At 46.6% G+C, this 19,111-nt stretch overlaps 6 protein-coding genes across 6 annotated transcripts; 1 reads left to right on the top strand and 5 right to left on the bottom strand.

The window, feature by feature from the left end:
* Positions 1 to 4,960: 4,960 nt before the first annotated feature.
* On the bottom strand, positions 4,961 to 6,183 carry PV06_11285 (uncharacterized protein; the record flags this gene model as incomplete). The annotated part of the gene is made up of 3 exons (XM_016412932.1): positions 6,142 to 6,183; positions 5,211 to 6,079; positions 4,961 to 5,042 (listed from the first exon to the last, which is right to left on the bottom strand). The coding sequence occupies exons 1-3, from the start codon at positions 6,154 to 6,156 to the stop codon at positions 4,961 to 4,963; spliced, it is 966 nt and encodes a 321-aa protein (XP_016256686.1). The 5' UTR covers positions 6,157 to 6,183.
* Positions 6,184 to 7,816: 1,633 nt separating this feature from the next.
* On the bottom strand, positions 7,817 to 9,083 carry PV06_11286 (uncharacterized protein; the record flags this gene model as incomplete). Its single annotated transcript, XM_016412933.1, has 3 exons — positions 7,817 to 8,116; positions 8,153 to 8,580; positions 8,702 to 9,083. The coding sequence occupies 3 exons, from the start codon at positions 9,081 to 9,083 to the stop codon at positions 7,817 to 7,819; spliced, it is 1,110 nt and encodes a 369-aa protein (XP_016256687.1).
* A 1,001-nt stretch (positions 9,084 to 10,084) lies between these two features.
* PV06_11287 (uncharacterized protein) lies at positions 10,085 to 10,498 on the bottom strand (the record flags this gene model as incomplete). The annotated part of the gene is made up of 2 exons (XM_016412934.1): positions 10,085 to 10,304; positions 10,386 to 10,498. 2 exons carry the CDS (start codon positions 10,496 to 10,498, stop codon positions 10,085 to 10,087), a joined length of 333 nt encoding a protein of 110 aa, XP_016256688.1.
* A 615-nt stretch (positions 10,499 to 11,113) lies between these two features.
* On the top strand, positions 11,114 to 13,453 carry PV06_11288 (uncharacterized protein). The gene is made up of 8 exons (XM_016412935.1): positions 11,114 to 11,394; positions 11,458 to 11,613; positions 11,670 to 12,057; positions 12,113 to 12,487; positions 12,544 to 12,607; positions 12,660 to 12,962; positions 13,017 to 13,218; positions 13,282 to 13,453. Exons 1-8 carry the CDS (start codon positions 11,328 to 11,330, stop codon positions 13,416 to 13,418), a joined length of 1,692 nt encoding a protein of 563 aa, XP_016256689.1. The 5' UTR covers positions 11,114 to 11,327; the 3' UTR covers positions 13,419 to 13,453.
* A 2,547-nt stretch (positions 13,454 to 16,000) lies between these two features.
* On the bottom strand, positions 16,001 to 16,444 carry PV06_11289 (uncharacterized protein; the record flags this gene model as incomplete). Its single annotated transcript, XM_016412936.1, has 1 exon — positions 16,001 to 16,444. One exon carries the CDS (start codon positions 16,442 to 16,444, stop codon positions 16,001 to 16,003), a length of 444 nt encoding a protein of 147 aa, XP_016256690.1.
* A 641-nt stretch (positions 16,445 to 17,085) lies between these two features.
* On the bottom strand, positions 17,086 to 17,361 carry PV06_11290 (uncharacterized protein; the record flags this gene model as incomplete). The annotated part of the gene is made up of 2 exons (XM_016412937.1): positions 17,086 to 17,192; positions 17,247 to 17,361. The coding sequence occupies 2 exons, from the start codon at positions 17,359 to 17,361 to the stop codon at positions 17,086 to 17,088; spliced, it is 222 nt and encodes a 73-aa protein (XP_016256691.1).
* Between the last annotated feature and the right edge of the window lie 1,750 nt (positions 17,362 to 19,111).

Raw genomic sequence — 19,111 nt, forward strand, 5'->3', positions numbered from 1 at the left:
TATATCATTGAAAACACCTTGAGCAACGATATTGTTGAAGATTCGGTCCAGATGCCTTCCGATGTGGGAGATGACAAGGAGAGGGATTAGTCATTTCTTGGTCATCATTGTTAATACATATCCAACCTGCGGAATCTCCCTCTGAGGGGTGTATATATAAATGCAGGATGGGAGCCATGATTGTAAAGATGAGTACAAGGGAATTAATGAGGAAACATTTCGAGTCCGAGCATAATCTCATATCCTTAACAAAATCGGTTCGACTGATCGTCCTCCCCTCTAGTAAAAGGATTTCACGGAAATAACGATTGACGAAAATAGACGGAACTCCCCGGAAATTGTGAACGTCAAAGACTGATGGCGTTGTAACGCAGTCACGTCTCCAACAAAAATAATGCCCTACTTCTCTTTTCTCTAATATTTACGTTTTATAGTAACGTGGATGATAAGCGAGTGAGACAGACAAGCGAGCTGGCCACCTCACCAGAATCATCGACGTATTTCATGACTATCCTCAACCACAACGCCTTAAATCAATTGAAACTACTCTGAATCCTCTTCCTCAGATGAGGAGATAACTACTTGACAGGTTCTTGCATTGTGTCCTGACTTCCCGCAGACGCCACAGACTCTCGGCCGCGTTTCCGTCCTCAGCTTTCGACCACTACTTCGCTGCGTTTCCTGCTTTATCTGCACTTCCACCTCATTCTGAGCCTGCAGACCTTGTCCCTCGGCTAGTGTCATGCTTCCTCCTTCGCGGAGACGTGTCCTTTTAGCGCGGCGACGACGGCTAAGTAGAGCATTCTCCTCTCGAAGCGTGTTAACCTCGGACTTTAAAAGAGCGAGCTGGTGCATGATTCCCTGTGTGCCTTTCGCGAACTGGTTAATGGCCTCGAGAATGGGCGTCGGGGATCTTCCTTGATGGAGAGAGACTCGATTCTTAATGAATTCAGACTGCGAATCGGCTTCCGTTGGGTTGTTGGGCGTCTTAGAGACCCAAGGTGGAGTGGGTAAGAGAACCCCGGCCTCAGGTGTGGGCGTTCGTAGCTTCACATCTAACCGTGTAATAACACTTTCTGGATCATGAGGAACAAGCCCGGCCCCTCGGAAACCCCCTTGGATATTGCTTTTTGTCATAGTGTTCTGAAATGCGGCCAAAAACGCGGGAAAGAAGTCATCCTTAGTGATATGGGTGGTACCCGCCCGTACTCTCTTCTCGATTTGACGACCGTACGCTTTCTTGAGCGGCCCAAAACACCCAACATCGAGAGGCTGTAGGAGATGAGATGAATGAGCCGGCATACAGAGCGTAATGATGCCGTTGTCCTTGCAGTAGAGCTCAAAGTCGATGGAGTGGTGACTTTCGTGCCCGTCGAGCACGAGAAGCCGATATCCGCCCGTTGTACGCGACTTAGTGTGTCGATCGAAGTGCTGGATCCATTCTAGACCTCTCTCGTTCGTGGTCCAGCCGTTGGAAGACGTGGCGATGACCCAGTCGGACGGTAGAGCGCTGTTTTCATACCAAGTCGAGAGATGATGTTTACCGGAAACGATGATGTACGGAGGTACGGTCCAGGCTTGCGTATTAACCCCTTGAATTACTGTAACCCATTCCCGATTGCCCGGCTGAATTAACTTGACGTTAGAACGTCTGTCTATACTCGTCACGACCATGCCTGTGGAGATGATGCCCATCATAAACCCGGCCACATCGAAGTTGTAGATATCCGAGTCTACAATGCCATACTTAGCGATCGTATTCTTCACAAGCGAGAAACAGGCTCGAATGATCTCTGTATCCTCGCATTGGGCTCTCTTATAGTCGTACCGTCGAAGGAAACGCGTCCGAAGCTCTGGTTGTCGTTTAATAAAGTTTGATGCCCAGCGCTTCCCAACCTTCGGCGCGTCGCGCTCTACGAGCAGTCGATTGGCCATATCTTCCACATCAGCGAGCCGGGGAGGGTACAATCGCGCATCGAGGTCAAGGATATACTGAACAATTGTAGACTCCTCGAGACGCGTCAAGTTCCGTAAATTTGGTATACTGTCGCGTCGAGACTGGGTACCGCTCAATCGGCGGGACAAGGTTGCGTGACTAACCGAGTAGATCTTGCCAGTGGCCCGGGCGGTAAGATTTGGGTCTTGTTTGATTGCCTGAAGAGCAAGGTATATTTGACATTCATTATTAGACGATGCCATTATTGGTGGTAGAGAAAAATACGTTGAAAGTCTACGGGCGGTAAAATTTTGGTGAGGTGTCTCACTCGCTTGTCTGTCTCACTCGCTTATCAAGTACGTTATGTCTTTTTCTTTTTTTAAAATTCTCAAATAAATTGAATGTCAATACCTAGATCCTTCATTACAGTAAACCAACTAATATTGCCCTGGTCTGATTGCATAGCATCTCGTTGGCGCCATACCTCTAGTACAACATTAACAGCCAAGCAGACATTGCCTACATCGCGAATCTTGCTACTTCGGAAGAAGGACATTGCGCAACGACGCAGCTCAGGTGTCTCTGCCTCGCACGCAGTGATGAAGGGTGCCCACAAAAGACCTGCGACATTCATCTCTGCTTCTAAAAATCGGATTGCGTTGAGGTGCTTGAGACCTTGAGAAACGAGGTGTTGAACATGTAATGGCGGCGTCCGCCGGAGGGTTCGGTAAAAGTGGATGAGGCAGGCATAGTAGAATGCACATGCATGATGCTGTCGCAGCTCTTCACAAGTTGTGCTTTTCGTTGGGTGACTGAGCGTGGCCGGGTTGGAGGCAAGTATTCTGCTTTGTAGCGTGACTAGCTCTTCTTCGGACGGGCTAACATTTGAAAGCTGACGAATTCGTGTTATGCAGTCATATACAGGTTTTGTAAGCCCGTATAAAGTATCAAGGCAATACACTGTTTCGTCAATCTCCTCGAAATCGTCATCAACCCCTTTGCTGTCCCATGGGCTCGAAGGCTCTAGGCGGGATGAGGAGGTTTCGGCATCACAGGGACTGTGCCATGATAGTGCAGAAACAGCTTTAAATATCTGAACCAATATTGGACAGTTGCTGTTGGATTTCCGGTACGCAGTATTTGCAAGGAATATCCTTCCACCATCGATATGTATACGCCAGGTGAAGGAATTGCCGATTATGAGTTCAAGTGTAGATAGAGCGATTATCGTCGCTAAGATGGCTTCCTTCTGATCTTGGTCATTTGTCATTAGAGCTCTTCGTAAGCAGTTAAGGCTCAGACGATGATATTTAGTACCAACGCTGTTTAGGTCGCCAGGCTGCGATTCATGACGTGCTCGAAAGAAAGCTGCGATAGCACAAATAGCGTGTAGTAAAGCCTTACTACCTGTTCCAGCAGAGGGCGAGCTTGGGGAAACCATAGCCAAGGGGATATAAATTACCTGAAAAGGATTGGTGATACTTTCGACAGGTAGCATTAGTCCGCTTAGGTGTGTCGCCCAATAGTGGAGAAGCTGCCGCTGTTCATGAGTAGCCACGTAAAAGAAGGGAATGGTGACAGGCCGTGGAGCACACAAATCCCCGGCCATGATTTTATCTTCGTTCTTTAGCTCTAGAGTCGCTCCTGGCGCGCGACATCTGCTCAAGACCTGATTTGTCCATGGTTCAACCGACGGGACGAGTTTTTGGCCTTTCGCTATGTGCGCGTCCAAGGTCTCTCCTTCAAGGGAATGTGTGTCAAGCCTCACGTCTGAAGTTCGATCTGAAGTTCGAGATGTAGTGAAGACTGTGAATGGTGCCAAAATCAAGCTTTCTGCGCTCTCAAATACATCCAACGAATCGACTGCCCATTCGATATATTCTGAGCTGAGGGCGGGCATGCGATCCTCAAATTCGTCAAACAAGATGCGACGGTTGGACCGCCTTTCCGTTGATGTATCAGTTTCATCGTCCCAAACCAATTTGATGCCATACCCACCACAACCTAATGTGGCACGCTTGCACCGCAGACAGCTTGGCTTTGTCTCATCGCATTTTACATGACGCGAGCGGCATGTCCAGCAGCCAGAGTACGTCTTCGAGTGCTTCGTACGCTTCTTTTCTCTTCGAGGCTTTCGCGGCTGATGAGAGTGCGAGATATGCGATACGTCCGCTGCCATATTAGACACTGAAGGCACGAGAGAAGACCAGGATTTCTTGACGTCTTTCTCGCAGCACGTATCAATTGAGGACGGTTCGGTTTTGATGAACATGAACAGATCTTGGACGTCAGTCTACCACCCGAAACTTGAGACCTCGCTTATGATTACCGGCCCCTCGGGCCCGAGGAATCAGGTGATATTACGCAGTAAATTAGGCTCCGTAGTTAGCAGGCTTAGGACAAAAAGAGCACTTTCCCTCCTGAAGATCTGTCCTTTCGAACTCTGAATCCTCTTCGCTTGGGCAGCCTTAGCAGGAAGAAATCCACTGTTATCATGGCTTCAGTCTTCATTTTATAGTCTTTTCTTCTGTCTAAATATTATTTTCAGGCTTCAACATAGATAACCAGATCAATCCGACCCATTTGATTGGACGCTTTTGCAAGCAAGGAAATAATGTCGATCTCTGAGATCTCTAATCCTTGCTACAATCATGTTGAGGGAAGAATACAACATCGCGTAAGTATGTATATTACGGCTCAGCGTACAGAATTAAGTTTTGTGCTCCATATGATTCTAGAGATTCTAGACCCGGAACAACTAAGGCCTCTGAATTCTCCATGCTGAGAAGAACCTTTTCAAGGGGAACGAACCTGATAGACGTTTGCAACGCTTGACCCACTTTCTATAGACACTGAGCGCAAATGCCGTGTAAGATAAACGCATTACTGCTAGACCCGCATTTACTTGCACCTGTGGCATTGGTTTGATATAAGCATAGGTATTCCAAATACCGTATCGGTTGATCTCTTTTGTGTTTCGGTATTGTAAGAGATAATGCTCAAATGAAGTGGGCATAGCAAAATTTATAACCTTTCTGGTTTTAGGTAAGCTACTCGCAAAATGGCTCTGTGCATACGAACAACGCGTTTCAGCATGGCAAGATCACTGGGTTGATATATTAGGCCAGTCTAATATTACCTGGTTAGCCATAATAATAGAAGAGAGAGGGGTATCCTACAAAATCTCGTCCTTTCAGAGTTCCTCTTTGTAACCTTCACCTTATCTCCTACACTCAAAACCTTCCCTTGGTCCTGCTCAGTCACAAAACCGTACCTGCCAAACACAGGAGCGAATTTCAATCCTGGATCAACCCGTCTGTCCTTCATCAGTGATTTTAGCAATGTAGCAGTGTCTCCGGTCCCTGACTGGCCGGTGGTGTAGTCCACAATAATGGAGACGCATCGCGCGCAATTTGCAGTTAATGTCATTTTGATACCTTCGTTTATGGTTAGTATTCCCCAAAAATCCTCATCCCATGCCTCTGGAGCACCCTTTAATACCAAATTTGCCCTGAACTTTGTAGGGTCCAGAGTGTGCCCTTGAGGAAGACGTCCTGCAGCGTTGGCTAAAGACTCCTCTGTGATGACAAGGAATGGTGCGATATCATTGAACGCGATACGTTCGTTTTCCCATCGAAACCAAGACCCAATGACAGGAACGTAGCTTGTTAGAGTCGAAAGCAAACCATTTGATGGCGGAGGTTGATTTTGTTTCCTTCCTGGAAGATTCCCCAATACTTGTCGCGCATTTCCACCCCAGTGGATCAACCTGACATTGAAACCGAAGATGTCTGAGAACCATTTGCCATACTTGTTTCCCATATCATAACCGATAGTTGGGCTTGAATGCATCTCTATCGGAACCTCTGCCAAACCCTCATAGGAAGGTCGAAGTGGAATCTTCAGAGTCTGTTTTGCCGTATCAGCGCCCAAGGGTTCGTGGTAGTTGATTGTGATGTTGTCGCCTTCTATAGATGTGCAGAAGAGTGCCATCCTTGGGAAATGAGTGATGTGCATGTTCTCTAATTTGTCCCGCTGAACATTCATGAGCATATATTTCCTGTCTATAACAAATCCCTCTTTCGATAAGGTAGCACTTTGCAGGGCCGTTCCTCTAAGGGATTTAACAGGATAAACATAGATCTTGGATGTAGATGAGCCTGAAGGTACTTATCCAATCTCCACAAGAGTCCCAATAAACATACCTGACTAATCTCCATACTGGCTATAATAGCATGGATTTGCCGTGGATGGAAAGCGGATAATGTTTAGGATACTTCGATAAATGACCAGCTTGAAACAGTACAGCTGAGGGGATCAATACACAGTGCAGTCAGCATATAATGATATGTTATATGGAAGAATGAGTTCGATGTGAACATTTTGCACATGAGCAGTCGACATATCTCAATGAAGATAACGCCATCAGTATGGCCTATTGGACCCACTAAATAACCTTTAACTAGTGGGTCAGGTTTTACTTTATGATTTTAGTCATCCTGATTCTGGTCGCGGATAACTTCCCCCTAGACAAACTTAAATTAGGTGTACCGGTTAGATATCTCTAGCTGAACTGGGATAGTTTCACAGTGTTCCGGTACAGGTGACTCGCTGACTGATAGCCCTCGTCACAGTTAGGTTTTGTTAGATGTCGCAAAGTCAAAGCCGGATTCAGCTGGTTCAACACGATGATAAGACAGTTTATCTCTTATCTCTTATCATGACTGACTAGCCGCCATCAAACTCGGCAATCGATCTGTAGCGACTTATCCATCAATACGAGGGTTTGATGAAATCGGGCCAATTTCCACCAAATCGACGCTAATTTGGTGAAGCAAGCCACCACTAGTGTGTGTTGACTATCGATGCACTGATTTTACCAACACCTCGGCACAGCCCATTTCCACACCTACAATGTAGCTTTGGAATGCCTAATTGGGAAATCATGCATAGCCTGCACACAGGTGAAACTGCTCTGCTGCCTTATCATATGATAATTGACTTTTGGCAATCACACTTATTTCCATGTATAATAATTGCTTCATGCGACATGTCAGGAGCGTCTATGAATCGCTTAATCAGGATTTCATGTTTAGGGGTTTAGAGGTCTATATAATAAGGGCCTATTTTCCTGTGTGATCCAGGTCCAATGTCACCCACCTATTTTCAATTATCGCTGCCCAATTACACCCATTTTCACCACAACTACAGCATTGGAGGCCCTTGAAACTCTGGAAATGCAGATACTATTGTAGTTGCAACTGGTGGCAATGATAAGAGTAGGAGCAGGAATAGTGATAATAATGGCATTAGGTATAGCAAAAGGCAAAGGATCGTGTGTAGGGCCAGGGGCAATTTTCATTGGCAATATGGGTGTTTTCAGGGCCATGGATAGGGCCATTTTCATTGCTTATACAGGTGTTTTCAGGGCCGGCAATATACCATCATTCATTGCTCATATACAGATGTATTTTCAGTGGTTCATGATACTGTATTGTTAATGAAATCAGTGCGTCGATAATCGACGTGGTCAATTTGACCAAATCAGGCCTTATTTGACCAATAGCTTGTATTGATGGATAAGTCGCTACAGATATCACGCGAGGCAAGTAAAAGCGTGGGCACTTGGTGGTGTGTGGGCAAAATATCAACACAAAATGTAGGTCTTTGATCTTCTCTGAATGACCTAGCTTTGTACAGGGTGCAACAGCAATGCTGCCCTCAGTTTTTCATTTTGTACTTGACATCCTGTTTGTATATTCACTTGCCCATATTGTCAAGCTGAGTATCATTCACGAATCTGTCAAGGAAATTACAACAATGGATTCAGTCTATACAGTTATTTTCCCCACTTAGATCACCATACCTCATATAGATCTCCTATGCTTTAACTGGGCTAGCAAGAATTGCAGCAGCAGGTGAAGGTGCAGCACCAAGTCCCTTCTTGCTGACAACTCGAAGACCAGCAAGCAAGAGGATAAGGGCCTCAAGGCCAAGGATCACAGCCAGAGTGACCATGGCACCAATGACACCTGCAACGGCAAGGGACATGCCACCAGATGAGGACGAGGAGGTAGTGGCTACAGCAGCAGAGGAGCTGCTGGAAGAGGAAGAAGATGATGAAGTGGCCGTGGAGGCACAGACATCAGTGCTGTTTCCACAAGCAGAGCACCAGGTAGCCTAGTCGCCGATGGCGAATTGGCTCATGTTTCCAACAAAGCTGTTGTAGGGAATAGTAGTTGAGGATTGGCCAAAAAGAGGGTAGGCAGTGACACCGTTAAGTGCAGCAGAGCCATTAGCGAAGAGAAAGCGGACAGATATTTCGTTGACGGCCGGGTAGGAAGTGTTGGAGACTGTTGCATTGGTGGCCAGCTCGAAAGTCATGGAGGAGGCGTAGTCAACAACTGCAGTGAAATTAGGGGAGAACGCTGCGAGCTGGGCGAGACTAAAGAATGAGGAGAAGGTGCCGTAGGCGCTGAATTGGATGTTGAACTTGACAGCAGATTTGGTGGTAATGGTGTTGTTCAGTTGCTGCAGGATCTGGCCAGCAAGTGTAGAGCCAGCGATGGCACGGATGGGGTCAGAGGCATTGTAGGCGAGGCTAAACTCGTGATGGTCGGCGAGGGTGCGGAGTTGAAGGAGGACTTCTGCAGTGAGAAGATTGGATGAGGGAATGGTCACATTGTCAATTGTAGCAACATTGATCAGATCAAAACTGGGAAAGGTCAGTGTTTAGTCTGCCAATTGTGGATGTGTTCTTTTTACCAGAGTAAGCGTTCTTATAGGTATTATATGTGGCTGTGAAGGTTCCATTAACAACGGGATTAAGGCTTTGGTAGAAGCTCGCGGTGCTGTTCTGAAGGGCTTGGAAGTCTGAGGACAGGAAATAGTTGTTGGAGCTGATGATAGCATTATTACAACCACTGGCACCTTGAAGCCAAGCAGTGTTCTCCGAGTTAGTGCCACCGGCCAGTGAGGTGACTGTACTGATGGGAATCAACTGGTAGCCGTTTAATGGAGCCTGAACACTGCTCCCATTATGCAACTGCTGGATGCCCAGTGTTGAACCCACAGGAGGGTAAAGTCCTTGCAGGAACCCTTGAGCCGAATTTTGCAGGACCGTATCACTTGGTGCCTGCACGTTCATCTGGGCATTCTCTACGATGTCCTGGGCAACGCCGTAGATTGGAGAAGGACCATTGATGTACCTGTCTCGGAAGTAGCTGCCGGACGAGTAGACTTCGGCATATCCAAGATCGGTCAAGACGGTGAGAGCCCACGCTTTGGCTGTACGGTCTCCATGACGGTGCAAAACAAAGACACCAAGGACTGTCTCCTGCGCCTGGATTAGAGGCAGGATGGCTAAGAGGAGAGCTGCGGGGCAAGCATCTTGTTCCAAAGATTGAGGAGATTGAAGGTGGTGAAATAAAGTCTCCTTGTGATGAGTTATAGATCATGTCCCTCTTCTATATTGCTTATGAGGATTAAAGGTAGAGGTGAGGAAGAACAACAAGAAAATGATATGCAGATATAGTGCGGGGGATGCGCCGCGGAGTCTTTTGTTGGCGATTGGCGGATATCCCATATTGCACTTCCCTCCGTGGAGTCCGCACGCTACCAGCTGCCCTTGCTTTTACTTGCCTTGCGTGGTCGATTGCCGAGTTTGGTAGCAGCTAGTCATGATATGATAGTCAGAGGCCGTCTTGTTGAGATGTTTATAGTTGTACATCTGTAATAACTTTTCTGCTTGATCGACTTTATGCCTATGGCAGCCTCCTTCTCGTCACTATCTGCATCACCTGGAACCTGAGACAGTATCATTAAACGAGGCTATTGTTGCACCTATCTATCTGCTGCTTTCTTCCTTCCTCAATGGAATGATACATAGCAGAAGTCAAGCTGCTAGGATCTTCGCCACTGTCTCCGCCGGTTTCATTAGATGACGTATAATCTTTCTAGAGTATATATAACATTATGTGTGAATAAGCCCTTTTACGTTCTTGATACGTGGTCATTCCCAAATAATCTATGTGCATAAAGCCCTCCGATAACACCCAGCACCACGACAGGAAAGACTCCTAACCATATTTCCTTTCGAAGCCGAGCTAAATTGCTACCGTGCGATGCACGCTTCACAGTCAACGAGATCTAGAGATCGTCAGAAATCAGTTTCATCATGATATTAGGAACTGGCGCATGTCGAGCTCTGAGAAGTTTTAGAGACATGTTACTTTGACTGACCGGAGGGATGCAGTCTCCAACAAAAAGATCTTTAAGCATTGCCTTCGCGTCTTCACTGTGCCCAACTTCCTCAAAGGCTTCCGAGGCCTCTTTCCCGGCTACTTCCAAAAGGATTTCATGCCCTGCACTGTAAGAGGCGGCCAGTTGTCAACACCTCAGGTCTTGTAGCCTGCCCGTCGAGTCTACTATAACATGCAGGGGAACTCACGGATGTTTGTCGGCGAAGTCCGTGCAGTCGTAAACCTTGCCATGGATGATCATGAAGAGGTCCTCTTTCTTGTTATGCATCGCCACCTCCGGTACGGTGAAAACCTTGGCCATCGTGGGTGGCTGCTCAGAATGGCACAACTTTCCGTTCGGCGGGTCAAGCCTGCTGTAGTGAGTAATGATGGTGGTAGGATACTCTTTTGAACAATGTTATATAGAATCTTTTAGTGCTATTTATGATGTGTGGAGGTCGCAAAGCAGCGAATGCGCTCAAAAATGCTGAGCAGTTGTCCGCGAGAGTTGGTTCTGGGCACCCGCATATCCCTGAACCCTGCCAAATCATTTCCTGATCATGAGATTTCGGGTGTTCTCGGTTATCTATTTTATCGGCACATCGCATTAAAAGTCAGAGCATGGTTCTCGAAAAGTGTAATGGCTAGCATCTCTTGCATTCGGCCATTCGCTTCTTGTCCCTCCTGCATAGGTTGCGTACTCACTTATATGCGACATGCTATGGCGAAGCGAATAGATGGTGGCGAAGCGGCATGATTATCGTCGCGGACAATTTCCTGCGCCTCAGTGCCCATACTTTTCCTGACCTGTCGCGGATAATTTCCACGCAGAGGAACCCCAAGCTCAGTGGCGATCTAATCGTTATCGGCACGGATTGAGACTAGTGTCTGTAACTAGACTATACCCTTTTCCATTATAGTCTTATCGTTTGACATCTTCATCTCCTTTGACTCGATACCCTCATGATAAGACCGTATAACTTCGAATAGCCATCAACTCGAGTATGCGATGTGCGACATCCCTCAAGCATATAAAAGGCATTCTTTTACTCCCTCTCATCTCCTATTCTTGACCTGATCTCTACAACTATCTGAACCCGAGGTTCAACAGAAAATTTATCTAAGGCAAACAAGATCTGTTGCAAGTCGTCATGCAGGACAACACATTCACCACCGCATCCGGGTACGAACTTCATGGTACAGTGAAAATTTATACAGGTGAGTCACTTTCGAGTCCCTTATTCTATTAGGAGGTTAATTTATGGACATGTTTGTTTCCAGACAGAGATAGTGATACTAGAAAGCATGGCGAGGTCGTTCCGATCCCTCAGCCTACAGCTGATCCAAATGACCCCTTGAACTGGCCTCACGTGAAGAAGTTCTACAACATGGCTCTTATTGGCGCTTTTACATTTTGCTCTGCAGCTATCATCACAGGTCAAGATGCTCCTGTCCATATCCATTTCATTCGGCCGGGTACTGACTAGAGATAGGACCGCTTCTTGGTTGGGCAGACACTGCCAAAGACCTAGATATATCTTACGACGAGCTGAATAATGGCTACGCAATATCGATCATGTTCCTAGGCTTCGGCAACTTCCCGGTGGCCATTGCAAGTAGAAACCGTTGTTGCTTATTCCGACGAGATGCTGATTTCCTACAGATTGCAAGGAATTATGGCCGACGGCCGGTCTACGTGCTGTGCTCCTTGGGCGCCTGCTTGACCTCGCTCTGGACAGCTCTATATCAGACCAAAGGGAGTTACTATGCGAGGTCGGTTTTCATAGGCATATTTTGCTGCCCTTATGAAGGGATGGTAACAACGATGGTGAACGATGTCACCTTTGTTCACCAGAGAGGAACATTTATGGCACTTATGTTGTGAGTTGACCAAATATCGCAAGACATTTAAATACTTTTTCTAACTTTTTAATAGTTGGATGGCGCTGTTAGGTACTGATCTTGGAACAATTTGCGGAGGTTTTATCGCCTCATCCCCAATCCCCTACATTAATTGGCGCTGGATTGGATATGTCATGTGCATCTTCTTTGGTGTGCTTTTCCTTCTTTTCTTGTTTACCTTTGAAGAGACGCGATATACACGCCCGAGCTCTCATGTTATATCGGCAGCCACGGCCCCAGCCCTACGGAGCACGGACCAGAGCCTAGGTCAAAACAACAACAGTGAAAAAGACCTTGCAGAACCGCTACCATCACAGCCTTTAGACCTGTCTGAGACCTTTGCTGTTCCACCTAAGAAAACATATCTTCAGAAATTGGCTCTCTGGCAACTTGAAAGCCCTGAGTATCGGTAAGCACAAGCCCTCAATTTTTGAGGAGTTATACAACAGCTTACTTCATCTGTAGCCGCTCGACCTTGACCGAGATGAAGGAAATTCTGACGCTTTTCACGTTTCCTGTAGTGATTTGGGTGAGCAAATCTTTCCCAAAGACTATTGCTCTCCCCCACTGATATCTTCCAGGCCGGCTTGATATACGGCATCAACCTCGGCTGGTACGTCGTCATTTTGAGTATGCTGCCCCAAGTCCTTGGAGTTGCACCGTACGACTTCAGTGCTGTGGCTCAGGGCTACACTCGATTTGGGACCATCATCGGAGCAGCTCTTGCTTTTCTCATTTCCGGCCCTACCTCTGACTACGTCATGTTATGGCTCGCTCGTCGCAATGGGGGTGTTCGAGAGGCCGAGCATCGACTGCCTCTTTTCTTGACCGGCGTGATAATTATGCCGGCAGCACTATTAATCTTTGGCCTAAGCGCCGCTGATGTACGATTTTCTCCATACTGAGCTGGTGTGCCAGCTGACCATAGTTTACTTTAGCACCGCCCTTGGTTTCCTGTTGTCTTCGGCGAGGCAATGACTTCATTTGCGTACACAGCTCAGTCAGAGATCGCAATGGCATACGTTGTCGACTGCTATAGACCGATCGCTGTCGAATCATTCGTTGGTGTCATCGTGATTCGAAACCTACTCGGTTTTGCTTGGACATATGCGGTTACACCATGGCTAGCGGCTAGCGGTGGTAAGTCGTAACCTTCCCAAGAATACAAACAAACATATCGACTTGACTAATACACTGATGCAGTGAAAATCATTTCCATAACAACTGCCGCTATCACTATCGCCGTGTATCTGACAGTCATTCCGATGATGGTCTGGGGAAAGCGCATGAGGATGTGGACGTCATCCAGGTATCCACTTTCTGGACGCAAGGATTACTAGTTCAGCAGCCTAATAGGAGCCTCAAAGTTGAAAACAAGAGTTGTGGCGTTAAATCTCATGCCCCAGACCTCATAAGCTTGAATAGAGTGGCGGAAACAGGTCCCTGAAAGTTGGATTTTTAAGGATGGTATATAACCAAATGGTCCATCGGGTGGATAAGAACGAGCTGCATGGTGTACTGTGCTGCTGTGTACTACCCTTTACGCCTGATTTTACAGCTCGGAATAGCTTGGGGTTTTCTGCGTCTACTCCAGCCCAGTCGATGTGCACTTTTCCAACATGACATAGGGCTATTTATCAAGATTGGAATTTATCTTTTGACAAAACATTAGCCATCAAACTCTATAAATAAAAATGACTTTATACTTACGAGGACGAAGCATTTGAAAACATAACAAGATTAGTCTGACACAGTGACACTTCTACACAGACTGGCGATTCCAGTATTTTTTATATATAATGCTGGCTGTTTTTGTGCATTGTCTCTTGACTTTTCAAGTTTGCTTGCTGATATCTATACTAACCCACAAAGATGACAGGACCCGTTTCGAAGGTTAAAGCTAGAGACTAAGATGTTCTATAGGGCTGAATAACCTGCGCCTGCGAGTCCAGGTTTTGGGACTTGCCCACTCCGTAGACAAATACTTTTATTTACTTCCAACGCGATATAGTTTCTGCGAAAGCCTTTGCTTACAAACTCGCAGTTCTAAAGGCGGAACCTTACAGTCAACTACGCATAAGTAGTTGTTCGAAGTTCTATAACGCCTAAAGGAGATCCACCGATCTTATTTGACCTGAAAGAGTTTTGGTATGATCAAATCGCCAGAGATAGAGCTTATAATGCTGACCATTTAGCATAAATCAGACAGTCTGGCATAGCCCCCACGTACCTGGAATCAAGAGTCCAATCCTTACATGTGGCGAAAAAATGTCTGAAGTCGACGAAATTGTATCCGTCCTTGATGATGTTGTGCACATCAAACTGAGCACGTACAGGTTCGATTACGTTCTTCTGTTCATTCAATCAATTCAAGCTTAGGCGTATGGTCGGAGTTGCATAGTCGCTCTAAACTTGTATATACCATCATTGGGTCATCTCCAAACTCCACACCGAAGGTATAGAAGACACTCTTTCCACAACCCATGGTTGGTCCATTCCTATATACCTGAAAGCCACCATGATCCTGATCCTCGATATAAGTGCCACAGCAGGACTAATGAGATTTACCCGGAACTTCATCCTTGCCTTCGAAGTTCACGAAAGCAGTGATATCAGACTCGCTAGGTTTCGGAATCCTTGATGGTATTCGAATTCGTTGCCATTGATCTATAAGTGAATGCTGTTGTCAATACCGTCAAATCTGCAGCCTACTACACTTTGAGGACCTTGGCGTGATCGAAAGCAAAATACCCCCGTGAAGCCGCGAGATTATTGGGGACGATGAAGAGTATATCAACACCATTTGTAGCTGCCGTCTTTGCACAATTCTCGACCGACACCCCAGTCTCGATCTACAAAATGCTAAGAATTTCTTGTCACTTGTCTTAAGCAGTCTATGCCATTCTGGCTAAAGTTTGTGTTGTTTCGGGACTCTGCACGCCTCATTAACCTAGCATGGCATGGAACTATGCAGATCCTGTTCTTTGTTGCATAGGCATATTGAAGCTGGCTAGGGCCCCAGGGCTCAGATTCTCTTCTTGATCGATACAGCCCTTCAAAGTTCTACAACTTGACATTGCAACATCGGCCCCGCCTCGGAAGCCTTTCCGTTATTGGCTTATTGGATGATTTATTACGCGCACGATGCCCTTCTGCTTATCCCTAAGGTCGTATTAAGTAAGGGATGATAATTCATAGGTGAGTATTTATTACTTTCGTTCCATCTATTGGGATGATAGGGTATGAGCTCCCGCGCCTAACTCCTGCTTCATCGTCTATGTCTCGCTACCGCGCATAATATAGCGGGCGAGGAGCCAGCGGAGGCACTGGCGTCGACCGTAAGAAGTATCTCGTCATCGCTGATATTGCCATATTTACAGCCTGCTAATAAGAGCTAAGAGTCTCATAAGTCTCTCTCGTTGTGATCTGTACACTTGCATTATGGGATTGTGGGAAAACCCATATCGGATCCGAGGTTAACGATTACTTTTTTGAGGGTATAGCCCGGAAATTCTATCCATTGGCCAATGCATGTTATTCCTCCTTTCTGTACACGCTCAAGTGGTACTCGAAGACAAACCTTGCCAGAGGAGGACACTATTGTGCTCTTGATTCCCGTTTTTACTCCTGGTCCGCCAGCGGCCGTATTGAATAGAACACATATCGAGTTGGGACGCTTTGATAACTACCGATTCTAGGTCGGTTGATGTGTGAGGCAGACGGAGTGCATCTCATGATCTACTCTACATTAAATAAAATGCCTCCGTTCGACTTCATAGCGAATCGAGCAAGTCCAGAACAACGATTCTAGACCACAACAGTGTTACCGCCGACCTACTCGTGTGCAGTACTTAGCGAAGAAATATCCTACCATTAAAATGATGTTTTTTTAAATTCTCTCCACTAAAACAATCCGAATGTATTAATGTACTTTATGCCATACCTCACCCGGACTCGCTCTGTCATACTCCGTGACCTCATTTATTGCTTCCCTTATTATCTTGACATCCCTCTCTACTTGCTCATCTGTCATTACTATCAAGACACTCATCTTGAGGCGTCGTTCAAGCATATACATCAGCAACCCTTTGGCCAGGCGCAAGCCAACAATCCAGTGCACCATCACCCACCCCTTGGGGTTCTCATTGATTGGGATACTAAAATCAGCACCACAGACCTTGACGCTGCCAATATATAAATAGCTCTTCAACAACTCTGTTAGAGCCGCAAACTTCTTGCCTATCTCATGGGCCTGCTTGACCATGTCTTCTTCATCAAGGGTGTGAGGGGTGGCATCTGCAGCCACAATGGCCATAGGGGTGTGGGCAAAGGTCGAGCCACTTTCATATAGCTTTACCACAGCCATGATATTCTCATCGCTGAGTACAAATGATGCAGGATAGGCCCCCCCCTGTCATGGACTTGGCAATAATGAGCATGTCCGGTCCGCAATCATTCCGAGGTAGTTGAAGGAGAAGAACTTTCTAGTCTTGCCACATCCCATCCAGACTTCATCAGCAGCAAAGATGATGCTGTACTTTTTGCAGAGATCGTAGACACCTCTGGCATATGTCACTTCCTCCTTGTAGGTGCTAGCGACTGTCAATTATTGCAGTTTGATATTCTCACATTGCATATGGTTACATACTGTCCGGTATTGTGGCTACATTCTATTATGACAGCCCAACATATTGGTGAAGCTCCTTGGCATTCTTCCATAATTGACAAGACTCTGTACTCCAATACTTTCCTATTAGAAGGGTTTATATTGGTATGTTGTATGCTATCCAGTTCATATGCTGTCATGATGTGGTTGGTAACAGCGGATTGTCTCCAGAATCAACAAGCTTACCGGTTCTTGCAGGATTTGGGCCTTGAAGACTCCATATACCCAAAGACAATCCATCGTAACTTCCAGAGACTGCCAGGATGAGAATTTGGTCGGGTGGTATACTTTTGACCTCGTGCGTATATTGTCGAGCTATCTTGCAAGCCAGATCGGCTCCCTCAGTGCTGGTAACCATAGGGAGATTTGTCATACTTGAATCTCTTGTACACCACCTCGGCGTATAATGGCCATCGTGTGCTGTGTGTTGAAGTGTTGATCAAGTATGCTGGAGTCCGTGTCAGTGCTAGACTTTCCTGTCAAAATCACCTTCACTGCTTACCCTCTTGCACCTGCTCTATCATAGCTGTCACGATTGTTAGGTGACAGTGTCCCTGGTTACATGCGCTAAACATGCAGACAAATTCGAGATACTCTTTGTCATCGATGTCCTGCATTGCGTGTTATCAGATTACACCCAGGGTTTGGAGTGCTAAGAGTTATGAACAATGGCCACGAACCCAAAGTTGGGATCCCTTTCCCTTCTTGAAGACGCCTGGCAGTGGCGTGAAACCTCCAACTGTATACTTAGACTCAATATCTAGCAAGTGCTGCGCTGCTTTTGACAATACTATTTGGTTTTGTTGTTGCATCCTGGCCGGTGCCATTTTTCCAGATATAACAAATGAACTGGGGAATCGATCAACTTCTGCAGTGGTCGTTGATGGCATGGCAGCGAGGAACGACAGGTGCTATTGCAGTCGAAATTACTCAACAGTCATTGCATGACGAGGATTGGGTATACATAAGGCGAGAAGAGTATTTGCACATTCCTTGAAATGAAATATGCCATCACACAAATGATAAAACAAGAGCCACGCGCATCAGGAGATCGAGGTTGGGTTGTCAACATAGCCTCAATTGGAGGCCTCGTTGGACTGTCAATGAAGCGTATGAGAGCCTCGTCTTCATCTTAACAGCAGAGCTTGGAACAGCGCCACTGACATGCTCGTAGCGTCATATTGCGCGAGCAAAGGCGCCATCGTGACCTTAACGCGTCAGGTAGCACTTGACTATGGCCCCGACAGGAGTCACGTCGACGCTGCGTATCCCGGCTACTTGAAAACCGCTATGGTGCGGTCAGCACTGGAGGACGAGCAGCTTCATCAGCAGCTGCACAATGCAAGTCCCTGGCCGCATTTGGGCTCGCCCGAGGATCTTGCGAAGGCGGTGCTATTCCTCTGTAGTGAGGGAGCCAGTTCGATGACCAGCTCGATTTTGAATGTGGATGTAGGATATTGCGCACAGTAACATCAGTACAAGCACTAGCTGCATGTTTATGGTTCAAAGGCAAGCGATTTTCACTCTGTATAACTTAAGATCTAAGGAGTCTATAGTTGAGTAAAACAGGAAGAGTGCTCGGAATACACGTCTGAGAGAGTTTGCTGTATACAATTTTCAAATCCCACTAAGAGAGCAATCTCTATTGAATGAGCCCTTCCGATACCGTGTGGCCAACCACTTGAGTTACAAAGCCCAATGGTGTCCCAATACAGAGAGGAGCATTGATATTCACGTCGGTCATGTGTAGGTCGGCAGACACATGTAGTTTTCTCTCTCCGCGTGCTGGTTGCCATGCAACAACAACTGAATGAGTAGCTTGATCTGGTAGATATATAAGTCTACGTGTAGCTGCCAGGAGCTTCGTCTTGTAGTTCACGACAGATCGGCGTGGGCGACCGGCCTTATTAATGCCAGGCTTTGAGTGTTTGGCCTGAGGCTCCCCAACCTCTGCAGGAACGAACTGGGTGTCCTGAACAACCTTCTCAACGACAAGGTCGTTTGTATATCGACCACTGCATTAGAACAGTGATTGCAGCTCCTTCATATTCGTTATATTTTTTCTGATATTTTCTTGTGTCGTTTCGAGAATCGACAGGGCAGGTTCTGGACAAAGTGGCGATCCATACGACGATCGCTGGCGTCATTGTCGTCGCATTTTGGCTGAAGTCTTTCCCGTGCGCATCGGCAGGTTGAGGGATGGGCAGAATAATGTGTGTACTGTACTATAGGACTCCGTAAAGGCGGCTGGAAGTGGGAAAGGTGGACTTGAGGGGGGAAGGTCAGTGCTCAACAACAATACGAGATATTGGTTGCGACACCAGCATCATCCATCATCATCGCAGCTGGTGTCGAGTCCCAGCCAAG

The sequence above is a fragment of the Exophiala oligosperma genome (assembly GCF_000835515.1).
Source record: "Exophiala oligosperma strain CBS 72588 unplaced genomic scaffold supercont1.25, whole genome shotgun sequence".
In the NCBI taxonomy this organism is placed as follows: domain Eukaryota; kingdom Fungi; phylum Ascomycota; class Eurotiomycetes; order Chaetothyriales; family Herpotrichiellaceae; genus Exophiala; species Exophiala oligosperma.